Genomic DNA, 12506 nt, shown 5'->3' with positions numbered 1-12506 from the left:
TTTTGTATGTGATCCTCAGAAACCTAAAGTATAGCTCCAGAGCTGCTAAATCACCCTATTAAAATATGTTCCATACTTTTCCTTTTATCACCCTGACACAGCCTGCAAATTTTTATTTCTATAGATTTATAACTGTTCAATTTGGGCAACTTGACTTTAAAACAGTTACTATTAAAAAATAAAAAATAAAAAAATAAAACAGTTACTATTATTGATAGAAAAATAATAATGCTTACCTCTAATGGTTTCCACATAGTCATCTTGAAATGAACTTGAACTTCCTTCCAAATGTTCCATAGAATAATCATCATCCTCTAAATATGATTCTCCTCCCCCTTCAGTAAGTGTTTCATCTGTGGCATCTTCTAAAGCTTTGTTACCCTCTCTCACAGCAGCTATTAAGAGTAATTTGTTTTAGTAATTTCTACATTTTGAATTAAACATTTCCTTATTTCCAAAAGAGCTAGCATTTTCTGATCACAACAGTAATAAATTAAAAATAAACTATGATATCTGGAAAACCTACAAATATTTGGAAATCAAAGAACATTTAAAAATAATGTATGGGTCAAGGAGAAATCAACAAAGAAATTTTAAAATATCTCAAACTAAATGTTAATTAAAATATAATATGTCAAAATTTGTGGGACGCAACTAAGACAATGCTTAGAGGGAAATTCATAATTTTTGTGTAGTTATAAGAAAAGAAGAAAAGTCAAAACTCAATGACCTAAAGCTCTACCTCATGAATCTAGAAAAAGCAAAAAGGAAAATAAAAATAAATAACAGAAATAATAAAAATGAAAGCAAGGATCAATTAAAAATCAGGTAAACAAACATAGAGAAAATTAGCAAAACCAAATTCTTATTCTTTGATATGATTGACCAAATGGAGAAACTCCTAGATAGACCAACCAAGAAGAAAGAGAGAGACAATATAAATCTCCAACATCAGGAATGAAAATACATCCTAGAGTTATGCCAACAAATTTTACAATTTAAAAGAAATGTACAAATTCTATGAAACAAAGTTACAAAACTTACAAAAGAAGAAATAAACAACTTTCTGTTTATTAAAGAAATTGAATTCATTAAAAATTTTCCCATTAAGAAAATTTCAGGCCAACATACTTCACTGGCGAATTTTACCAAACATTTAAGGAAGAAATAATACCAAGTGTACACAAAACATTTCTGAAAATAAAAGAGACCAAAATCTTTCTCAGTTTATTACATGAGACCAGCAACAATTTAGTCCTTTCATAAGAATCAGAAGTCAATGTCTTGGTAGTTAAGAATCCTTCATCCTTGTGAGAAATTCTGGATGGTTTGGCTGATACATTTGGCCTGGATTTCTTGATAGGACTACACAGAAACCCCTTGTTGAATATGGGGAGAGTCAACTTTAATCTTTCTGCTCAGTGGAAAACCAGGAAACTGATGGACTCTGCATGAGAATTCCATATTCCATATTGCTCATATCTTAGCAAGCCTGAGAAAAGGACAAGGTCTCCAGGCAAAAACAAAAACAGAGAGAGAGAGAGAGAGAGAGAGAGAGACAATGGGGAAGCTACCAGGTATGTGGCCAAATCAGAAAAGAGACCTCTTCTCACAGCAGCAAGATAAAGGATACCAGCAAATTGCTTCATGTTACCTTTTGGGATCCTAAGAATCACAATGTGTGAATTTATGAGCTGAGCACAGGGCCAGACCACAGTTAACAGTCCTGCCCCTACAAGAGTCTAGTATAAGAAAGGGAGACCCTGAGGTAGTGCTACAAAGGGCCATTATTATTAAATCCATCCATTCAGAAAAATGCTGCAAAGGACTGGAGACCAAAAAGTAGGTAATCCTGTGTCAGAAAATAGAAAATGGAGAAAAGTGGAAATAGAACATCAAGAGAGAACAAACTAACATTTCTGAAGACAGTGATATAATAATCCTTTTTGGAGAGATAATTCTAGTGGTAGTATGGAGAGAGACTTGAACAGGAAGGCTTGAGTAGAAATCTTTGTTGTAAGAGTCCAAGCAAGAGGAGATAAATATCTCAAATAAAACATGATGTGGAGAAATTACAGATAGGTCTCAGATTCATTGAAATAGTTTAATGTAAATTTTGTGAATGAATTGATTTGCCCAGGTCTCCTCTAGGTGAATAATCAAAATTATATTTCTGAAACTATATTTAGGATTAAAAGTAGAAAATTCCAGACTCCAACAGACATCTAACACCATAATGCCCCATCAGAAAGAGCAAGCCATCTTTAAAAAATCCTTTTACACAATTCTTCACATTGTCTTCTGCTTTTTTTTTTTTTTTGAGTATAGTTGAGTATAATGTAACACAATGTTACATTAATTTCAGGTGTACGACATAGTGATTCAACTTCTCTATACATCATTCTATGCTCACTACTAGTTTAGTTACCATCTGTCACCCTAAAATCCTATGACAATATATTCCCTATGTTGTATCTTTTATTCCTGTGACTTATTCATTCCTAATTAGAAGCCTGTATCCCACTCTCCTTCACCCATTTTGCCCATCCTCCCATGCCCTTCGCCTCTGCCAACCATCAGTTTGTTCTCAGTATTTAAAAGTCTGATTCTGCTTTTTATGTATGTAGTTTTTTTGTTTCAGAATGGACTTTACTGGCAAAAGTTAGGGTTAGAAACATTCAAATTCATAAAATTTAAATAAGACAGGAAAATTATACCTTGAAGCTATGGTAATCACATGATTAGCGGATTCTGCTTTTAATTTGTTTATTCATTTGCTTTCTTTTTTTTTAAGATTTTATTTATTTATTCATGAGAGACACACACACACACACAGAGGCAGAGACACAGGCAGAGGGAGAAGCAGGCTCCATGCAAGGAGCCCAACGTGGGACTCCATCCCAGGTCTCCAGGATCACCCCCTGGGCTGAAGGCGGTGCTAAACCGCTGAGCCACCCGGGCTGCCCTCATTTGCTTTCTTTTTAGATTTCACATATAAATGAAATTATATGTTATTTGTTTTCCTCTAATTTATTTTACTTAGCAAAATACCCTCTAGGCCCATCCATATTGTTGCAAATGGCAAATTCTCCTCTTTCTATGGCTGAGTATCGTTCCATTTTATATATATATAATTTATATAAATATATATAATATATATATTTATAGATAGATAGATACATAGATAGAAAACCGCATGTTCCCTATCTTTTTCCTTTATTAGTGAATGTCTGAGTCACTTCCATATCTCGGCTATTATAAATAATGCTGCAATAAACATGAGGGTGCATAGATCTTTTGAAATTAGTGTTTTTATTTTCTTTGGGTAAATACCCAGTAGTGGATTTATTGGATCATATGGTATTTCCACTTTTAAATTTTTAGGAAACCTCCATAGTGTTTTCCACAGTGGCTGCACCAATTTACATTCCCATCAACAGACCACAAGGGTTCTTTTTTACCAACACTTCTGTTTCTTGCCTTTTTGAGTCTAGCCATTTTGACAGGTACAAGGAGATATCTCATTGTGGTTTTAATTTGCATTTCCCTCATGATAACTAATGTTGAGCATCTTTTCATGTGTCCATTGGCCATCTGCATGTCTTCTTTGCAAAAATATGTATTCAGGTCCTCTGCTCATTTTTAAGTCAGGATGCTTGGGATTTTTTTGGTGTTGAGTTGTATAAGTTCTTTATATATTTCAGATATTAATCCCTTATTGGATATATCATTAGCAACTATCTTCTCCCATTCAGTGGATTGCCTCTTATGTTTGTTAACAGTGTCCTTTGCTGTGCAAAAGCTTTCTATTTTGAAATGGTCCCAATAGTTTTGCTTTTGTTTCCCTTGCCTTAGGAGATATATCTAGAAAAATGTTGCTATGGCCAATGCCAAAGAAATTACTACCTCTGTTTTCTTCTAGGAGTTTATGGTTTAGGTCTTGCATTTAAGTCTTTAATCCATTTTGAGTTTTCTGTATGGTGTAAGAAAATGGTACAGTTTCATTCTTTTGCATGTAGCCATCCAGTTTTCCTAGCACCATCTGTTGAAAAGACTGTGTTCTCCCCATTGTCTATTCTTGCTTCCTTGTCATAGAATAATTGACCATGTAAACATGTGCTTATTTCTGGTCTCTATTCTGTTCCATTGATCTATGTGTCTATTTTGGTGCCAGTACCATACTGTTTTGATTACTACAGTTTTGTAGTATATCTTGAAGTCTGGACTTGTGATACCTCCAGCTTTGTTCTTTTTCAAGATTGGTTTCACAATTCGAGGTCTTTTCTGGTTCCATATGAATTTTAGTATTTTTTGTTCTATTTTTGTGAAAAATGCTTTTGGTATTTTGATAGCAACTGCATTGAATCTGTAAATTGCTCTGGGTAATATGAACATTTTAACAATATTAATTCTTCTAATCCATGAGCATGGAATACCTTTCCATTTGTTTGTATTTTCTTCAATTTCTTTCATCAGTGTTTGATAGTTTTCAGAGTACAGGTCTTTCACATTCTTAGTTAAGTTCATTCCTAGGTATTTTATTCCTGTTGGTGTGACTATAAATGGGATTGTTTTCTTGATTTTTCTTTCTGCTACTTTGTTATTAGTGTATAGCATGCAACGATTTCTGGGTATTAATTTTGTACCCTGAAACTTTACTGAATTCATTTTTTATTTTTAATATTTTTTTGTGAAATCTTTAGGGTTTTCTCTGTATAGTATTATGTCATCTGCAAATAGTGACAGTTTGCTTTCTTTACCAATATGAATGTCTTTTATTTCTTTTTCTTATCTGATTGCTGTGGCTAGGACTTCCAGTACTATGTTGAATAAAAGCAGCAAGAGTGGACATCTCATCCTGTTCCTGATCTAAGAGGAAAAGCTATTTTTCACCATTGAATATGATGTTAGACATAGGTTTTTCATATATGACCTTTATTATATCAAGGTATGTTCTCTCCAAACCCACTTTGTTGAGAGTTTTTATTATAAATGGATGTTGGATTTTGGATAGCAAATGCTTCTTCTGCACCTATTAAGGTATACGATACTTACCCTTCATTTTGTTAATGTGGCGTATCACATTAATTGATTTGCAAATATTGAACCACCCTTGTATCCTGAGAACGAATCCCACTTGATCATGGTGAATGATTTCTTCAATGTTTTTTGACTGTGGTTTGCTAACATGTTGTTGAGGATTTTTGCATCTATGTTCATCAGGGATATTGGCCTGTAGTTATCTCCTTTTTGTAATGTCTTTGGTTTTAGTTTCTGGGTATTTCTGTTCTGTTTGCAGTATATGATATTCCTCCATATGTTATCCAATTTAATCCTCAAACAACTCACAATTATCAGCTTACTGAGTGAGAAAATTGAGGCTCAAAGAGGTGAAATAATCTATCCCAGATGAAGCATCTCTAAGCAGTAGATCCAAGCCTCATACCTAGAGTCCATCTCTTTCTACTACACTGTATTAGAAAAGTCCATTAAAGACTTTGTAGACCTCACAGGAGAGAGCAACACCAGATGTTCAGAGAGGTCATTATCAACATAGAGTTGACAGTAACTTCTGTGTGCCAGTCTCTGCTCTCAAAAAACTTAGAATTTAGTAATAAACTAAAAGTAAACCATTTCTGTTATATAAATCTAAGTACTCTTTAAAAGTAATTGTACCTAAATTTAATAATAAAAACCTAAGTGTGTATTATCTTTACTTACATCTTGATGCAGACTTCAAGGAGCTCAGAGACCGCTTCCCAGGACTCTTTGATCTATCTAATCTCTCCCCATAAGAATCCTGATCACCTGGTTCTTTCATTTCCTCTGCAAGCACAAAATTGAGACAGCTGTGAGATAAAAATCATTTACAGATATTTTTCTCCTAACAAATTCCACAAGCACCAAACAGCATGTGTATTGATAACTGTATGTTTGCAGAGTAACCGAGATGACTTCACCAGCAGGAGGTATAGCCACCAGCCAAGAGACCTCGCACAACAGCAGAATATAGTCAGTCCCTTTTTCTAGGCCAAGTTACTGCAGTGCCATCTGATTTCCCAGAAGCCTGCAGTGAAATGCCATCTTTTCTCTAAGTATTCCATCTTTAAAGTTAACCCCCTGCCATCCTTACTTTGGTTCATTCCCTCCATTTCCTCTTCCCATCATTTAATTCCCCTGGTGTTACTAATTAATTTCGATTTTTAAATATTTGTTCAGGGCACCTGCTATGTATCAAGTCTTACAGTAGGCACTAAATTATGGTACTGAACTAGAGATGTGATTTCTAATTTTGTGGAGCTTGTTGCTTAGAAAGATAGATATTAGGGGCACCCAGGTGGCTCAGTGGTTGAGCATCTGCCTTTGGCTCAGCTCCTGATCCTGGGGTCCTGGGATCGAGTCCCACATCAGGCTCCATGCAGGAAGCCTGCTTCTCCTCTGCCTATGTCTCTGCCTCTCTGTGTCTCTCATGAATAAATAAATAAAATCTTTTAAAAAAGAAAAATATTAAATGAGCAATTAAAATATCATAAATGCTACAAAAAGGAAAGAATAGGGTCCTGTGGGCATGTCTAATAAGATGCTTAACCCATGTCCTCAAGCTCAGGAAGAGGTATTTGAGACAAGGGTGATGAGTAGAAGTCGGCCAGGCCTAGAATGGACAGTGTGTGTTAGGCAGAGGGAAGTTGAGAGAGTGAGCTGTGTCTGTGAAGGGCTGAAGGCAGTCTGTTGTGAGAGTAGGAGAGTGAAATGGGCGGCTAAGAGGAGGCCAGCAGCAGATTATAGAACTGTCTCTAAGCTTTTGCTAAGGAGTTTACAACTTAATTTCTATGGCAATTGAAAGTCACTGGAAGGTTTTAAGGAGGGAAGTGACACAGCAGGTCTTCCCTGTCCTCTCTCTATTGCAGCTCTTCATCTTTGAAAGCACCTGCTATGTCCTCCTTGTAAGTGTTTGCTTCTTCACACCACAATATATCCTCAACATCCTTCTATGGCAAGGCTGGCAGGCAGAACAAAACCACAGTTCTATTTCACTCAGATTTGTGTTTTGATTTAGGTTTGAATCACAATTTGGCCACATAACCTCTACATGAACTCCTCAGTTGTAAATGGGAGTGAAATAAAAACAACTTACAAGGCTGCTATGAGAATTAATTGAACTAATGTATTGTTATCCCTTCCTGGTCTCTAAAGAAAGGCTAGGATGCCAAAACCAGATAGGATACACACTACGTGATCAGTGGAGAGGTCCTTTCATCTGGACCTTGGGGGTCATTCCATCTGTTCTCTTGCAGTGACGTCATAAGATGCCCTGTCTTGATTTGGGGGACAATAGTGCAGGGTCCAAATGTTTTTCTTAAAAGCTATTATTATCAAGAAAGATGGCACTAAAATGGCACTTATGTTATTAAACTGTTTAGCACCCTGGAAGCCATTTTTCTGGGTTACAGGGATGATGATTTACCTTTTAAAAAGTTTGTCTGGTCTTTTTTTCCTTAGTTGTTCTCCCGTTTCCTTCCTTCCTTCCTTCCTTCCTTCCTTCCTTCCTTCCTTCCTTCCTTCCTTCCTTCCTTCTTCACTTGATTGTAAATATACACCCACTGGGGTTGAGAGGCGTGTAGGAATCAAATGACAGAAAAATTTTAAGTAGAAAGATCTTTTTTTTTTTTTTTCTTTGTAGCAAGATCTTTTAAAATCCAAATTCTATCATCCAGTATGTTTCCTTTTCCTTCCAGTTTGGATATGCAGACCTGCTTTGTACATTTATACAAGTCACTGATTTTAAAATAATGAAATAATTATAATAAATAATTTTTTAAAAATCGATATCACAGGGTAATTTCAGTTATTGCAGCGTGGTTGCAAATTATCACATACTGTGGGTAAACTTCTTCAGATAGCTACAAACATATCCAAATGCCATTTTCTCCCTCCCTTTCAAGGTTCTTCATAATGTAAATTTACCAATTCGATTCTTAAAACTACTGAGCACACTTATATCAAATGGCATTATGCTAGGCATTGCAGAGGATGCAAAAATGAGCAATAGAGAGCCCTTGGCCTTAAATGCTTTACAATCCAGGAAAAATAAATTGACAATTCTCTTTTAATATAGTCTCAGAATAAACTTTTATAAACCACCGATCCACATCTGAAGCTGACCAGAACAAGGATGATCTGAAAGTCTTGACTAAAGACTAACACCCATTTCTTATCTCACACTTTTGTGGATCAGAAATCCAGGCACACTCAACTGGTTCTGAGTTTCACAAGGTCAAAACAAGGTGTTGGCAGAGCTACTTTTATTTCTGAAGGCTCTGGGGAAAAATCTATTTCTAGGCTTATTTAGATTATTAGCAGAATTCAGTTCCATGTGGTTGTAGGACTAAAGTCCCTATCTTCTTGTTGGCCATAGGTCAGGAGTTGTTCTAAGTTTCCAGAGGCCACAAGGCTCATGGTCCCCTTCAAAGCCAGCAATGGTAGGTCAGTTACCTTTCAATGATTTCAATCTTATAGTTTTTCTTTTCTGCTTCCTACCAATAAAAGCTTCATGAGATTATTTTCTATCTTCTAGTCTTCTCTTTTCCAAATACATTTATTTTTAACATATTGTAACTCAACATTAATAGCATATATATTCTAATAAAGAGCTTGTAAGACCTAATAAATTTACTTACAAGTGTATTATAAAATGAATAAGAAATAATTACAGTAAATAATTATGGTAACAATTATGGTGACATCATTCTGTAAACAAAGGGTTTAAACCACAACCAAAGGTAAATTCGTGTCAAGACAAAAGTATACTCTTTATCCCATGCTATTATAAACAATATATTCCTCAAGTGGCTAATGTTTCCATGCAATAAATTTTAATATCACAAACACAGTTACTATCAGGTTGTGTGCAGTATGAGAGAAAATACTGGAACCCAAGGAATTTTCCGAGTGTTCCGAACTAGCAACACTGGATAAAAAATACTGAGATCTTTTCTCGGCTTTCCTGGTTCAGAAAGAGTGGCTGAAGAACCTGTGAAATGTAATTGAGGTAAGGTAAGGTGGGAGGAGCTCCTGATCTTCTGGGGATTAGCAGTATAAATGATGAGATGGAGTAAGGTGGTTTTTATTTGGTTGGTTGGTTAGGTTTAAGATTGTTTAGAATAAAAGGATTGGAAAGTTGTAACCTGCTAAGGCTTTGCAGAATGGCTTGGGTTCATATCCTAGTTTGGCCAGGATCAAGGTTAGTGTGGCCAAGAGCCAAGTCTCTAGCACCCCTGAATCCTTAGTCCTTTTATATGTAAAATGATGATAAATAAGGTTGTCTGGCATAGTCAAAAGTATTCAAATGTGATCTTTCATACCCATAGTTCTCAACACCAGCTGCCCTTTGGAAAACTTTCATAGCATACCATTCTCAGACTCACACTCTCTATGTAATTCTTTTGTGCAGCCAAAGATAAGAAATTGGGGTTAAGGACCAGGGGTTTGTATAAAGCACATAGTAGGTACTCAAAAATGGTAGTTGTTTTTAGCATAATTACTACAAATTCTCTCCAATACAGCCAGGGCTCAATAAATGTGACCATGGAATCTTCAGAGAGTTGAAAGAGGTCCAACCTCTCACCCAGTGAGAGCCGCACATCAACATCGAGCTCAGCACCATTAGAAGAGCAGTCTGGTGTGTCGGTCAGGCTGAGAACTGGCTAGCGTCTGACTGACTGTGCTTACAGCCTGGTTCCCCTTACTATACCCCTGTGAGGTGTTACACAGGTGTTCAACTTCTCTGAGCCTTGGTAGTCTCCTCTGCAAAGTTCAGTACCTACTTCAAAGGTTGCTCAGAGATCTCACTGAGTTAATACAGTAGAGCTTTAAGAACAGTGCCTGGCACATAGGCACTCAGTATGTAAACTGGTTGAAGGGATTAATGTATTCATTCCTGAGTAAATGAATGGAACACTTCAAAAGACGATCAGTTGGCTTCGGTTTAAACATTTCAGGTAAGCGAGAAAGCACATTCTGTTAATGCTCAGCTGTAGTTTTTAGTTCATTTTATACACAGTGAAATCTGCCTCCCTGCAACTTGGGCCCATTTTGCCCTTATTCTTCTGGGGACATTTACAACGTTTTCTTGTGTACTTATAACCATTCAAATAATTGTAGCTGCTTTACTTTTCTCCCTAGATCCTCTCTTTCCTAGCTACAGCATCCCAATGCTTTCAATTATTCCTCACTAACCAGGTTTCAACTCTTTTCTGTATCCTGAGAGCTCAAAGAAGTTCGTTCCCAAATATCTCTCCCGATTTTGTATTTTCTTTGAAGGATCCAGACATTTTCCAAAAGAGATGAACTGTTACTCTACCCTTTGGGAACACTGTATTCCTTTAAGGCAGCCTAATATTACATTATCTTCTGGGGGTGGAGGGGGGTAGGCTCATTATATACTGACTGACTCATCATAATTCTGGTTGTAACCAACCAGAATAACTACACCATACTTTGTTCTCAACCATTCCCATCTCATACAACTGAACTAGCTAGGTTTAGGAGTCTATTTGCAGAACTACCTTTAAAAAAAAAAAAAAAAAAGAAAAGGTTTTATTTATTCATGAGAGACACAAAGAGAGAGGGGAAGAGATATAGGCAGAGGGAGAAGCAGGCTCCCTGTAGGAAGCCCAATGTGGCACTCGATCCCAGGACCCCAGGATCATACCCTGAGCTGAAGGCAGACGCTCAACCACTGAGCCACCCAGGCGTCCCGAACTACCTTAAACGTACTTTTATTAGAGTCAGGTTAATTGATCCAGCCTATGGCTAATTCTGTTAGCCAACTCACTGAATAGGCTTTCAAGTTTTGAGTCAACCCTGAGGAAGCATAAAGAAAAAGAAAATCATAGTACACAGTGGTGCAAAGGCATGTGTTGTTGCCAGACAGAGTGGTCCCTAAAGCAACATTACTTAGATTCATTCCCCAGATTCCAGGGTCAGTCCTCAGCCTCACAAACTCGGACACTCCATCTCTGCAGTGTGCCAGAGCTGGCCGTGTTAAGACTCAGCGAAGGTCCTTGCAAACAGATGCTCGGTTTTCACTTAACAATGTGAAACACCACTGTGCAAAGACTGATAATAGTCTGTGTATTTTGAATGTTTACCATGTGTCAAACAGTTCTAAGGAGTCTGCACACACTGTTTCATGTATTTCTCAAAACAACTCTAGGAGTTAGGTGCGACTTACAGACGAAAAAGCAATTACCCTGAATCTCGGCCTCTCACCCATGCAATTGGTTTCTGTGTCCCGTTGCCAAGCGAACAGTTACTGAGACTTTTGAATTCATCCTCTCCCCTCTACTCCCACGGTCACACCCTCATGTGGCTACGTTGTCTCACCTGTACCATTACCACAACCTCATCTCATACCTTGTCTCTGCCTTTTCTAGTCCATCTCTACCCTGCCTCTTGTAATTCCAAAACACAGCTTTCAGCGTGCTACTCTTCCTCTTTTAAACCTTTAATGGTTCGTCATTGCCACAGGAATAAGAACTCAGCTTCCAGGGCGCCTGGGTGGCTCAGTGGGTTAAGCACAGGCCTTCAGCTCAGGTTCTGATCCAGAGGCCTGGGAGGGAGCCCCCATCTGGCTCCAGCGGGGAGTCTGCTTCTCCCTCTGCCCCTCCCCCTGCTCATTCTCTTTTTTTCCCTCTCTCTCAAAAATAAATAAAAATCTTAATAAAATAAAATAAAGGACTCAGTGTCCTTGATGTGGCACAAAGATCCCTCATCTTCGGGTCTGAGCTCATCTCCTGTCACGTCCCCCTTCCTACTCCCTCCTTAGCCCCTTCTGCTTCTCAAAAGTCTTAGTGGCCACCTGGGACAACTCACGATGGGCTGGACACACTGAGCACCTGTGTGCAACTTTACCTACTTGGATGCCGCAAGTATTTACCGGGCACCTACTGCAGTGCCACGAATTTGCTCCCTACTTTGCCTGCAATATCCTATTCAATTGTAACAAGAACCCCACGAAGTAAGCATTGTCAGCTTTCCTTTTAGGGATCAGGAAGCTGAAGGTGCAGAGGGGCCAACCCCACAAGTGTGGGGCGAGCTGGTTTGCTTGGCCCCGGCACCAAGCCACTTCCCCAGCAGGCTCCCTGCTTCGGGCTGAGCCCCGCCTAACGGGCTCTCCTGGGGTCCACCCCCCCCCCCCCCCCCGCCCCGGCCGATGCGGAGCTCGCTGCAGCCAGGAACCCGCCCACTGTGTCCACAGGCTCTAGCTCCGTGCCGGCCGACGCTGCCCGGCCTAAGAGAAGTCAGGCGGGGCCGGCCGCTCCCGGACTGGCCCGCGGACCCGTTGGACCCGTTGGACCCGGCGGCCGCGAGGCTCCACTCACCCGCCGCCGCGCTCGCCGGTCAGTAGCGGCCCCGGCTCCGCGTCCCCGCGTCCCGCGGTCGCCAGGCAACGCCGCCCCGCCTCCCGGGGGCGGAGCCTGCTGGGCCGCGGGGCGCATGCGCCG

General features: G+C 38.9%; 1 protein-coding gene across 11 annotated transcripts in view; it reads right to left on the bottom strand.

Moving 5' to 3' along the window:
- Positions 1–12506, bottom strand: part of CFAP44 (cilia and flagella associated protein 44) — a 126439-nt gene that overhangs the window by 113594 nt on the left and 339 nt on the right. For 4 of the 11 annotated variants that reach the window (XM_077884492.1, XM_077884500.1, XM_077884501.1 and 1 more), the window contains exons 1-3: positions 12384–12500; positions 5722–5826; positions 237–395 (exon numbers count right to left, since the gene is read on the bottom strand). In XM_077884492.1, the coding sequence (XP_077740618.1) occupies positions 237–395; positions 5722–5821 (259 nt within the window). In that variant the 5' untranslated portion in view covers positions 5822–5826; positions 12384–12500. Of the gene's footprint in view, positions 1–236; positions 396–5721; positions 5827–7135; positions 7166–10236; positions 10532–10776; positions 11133–11251; positions 11392–11415; positions 11832–11913; positions 12141–12383; positions 12501–12506 lie in introns of those variants that run through there. The other 7 variants (XM_077884494.1, XM_077884499.1, XM_077884495.1 and 4 more) reach the window with 7 other exon arrangements.

The sequence above is a fragment of the Canis aureus genome, chromosome 35 (genome assembly GCF_053574225.1).
Source record: "Canis aureus isolate CA01 chromosome 35, VMU_Caureus_v.1.0, whole genome shotgun sequence".
NCBI lineage: Eukaryota > Metazoa > Chordata > Mammalia > Carnivora > Canidae > Canis > Canis aureus.
Note: the sequence above shows the minus strand (reverse complement) of the source record. Positions and strands in the feature narration are given on the sequence as shown.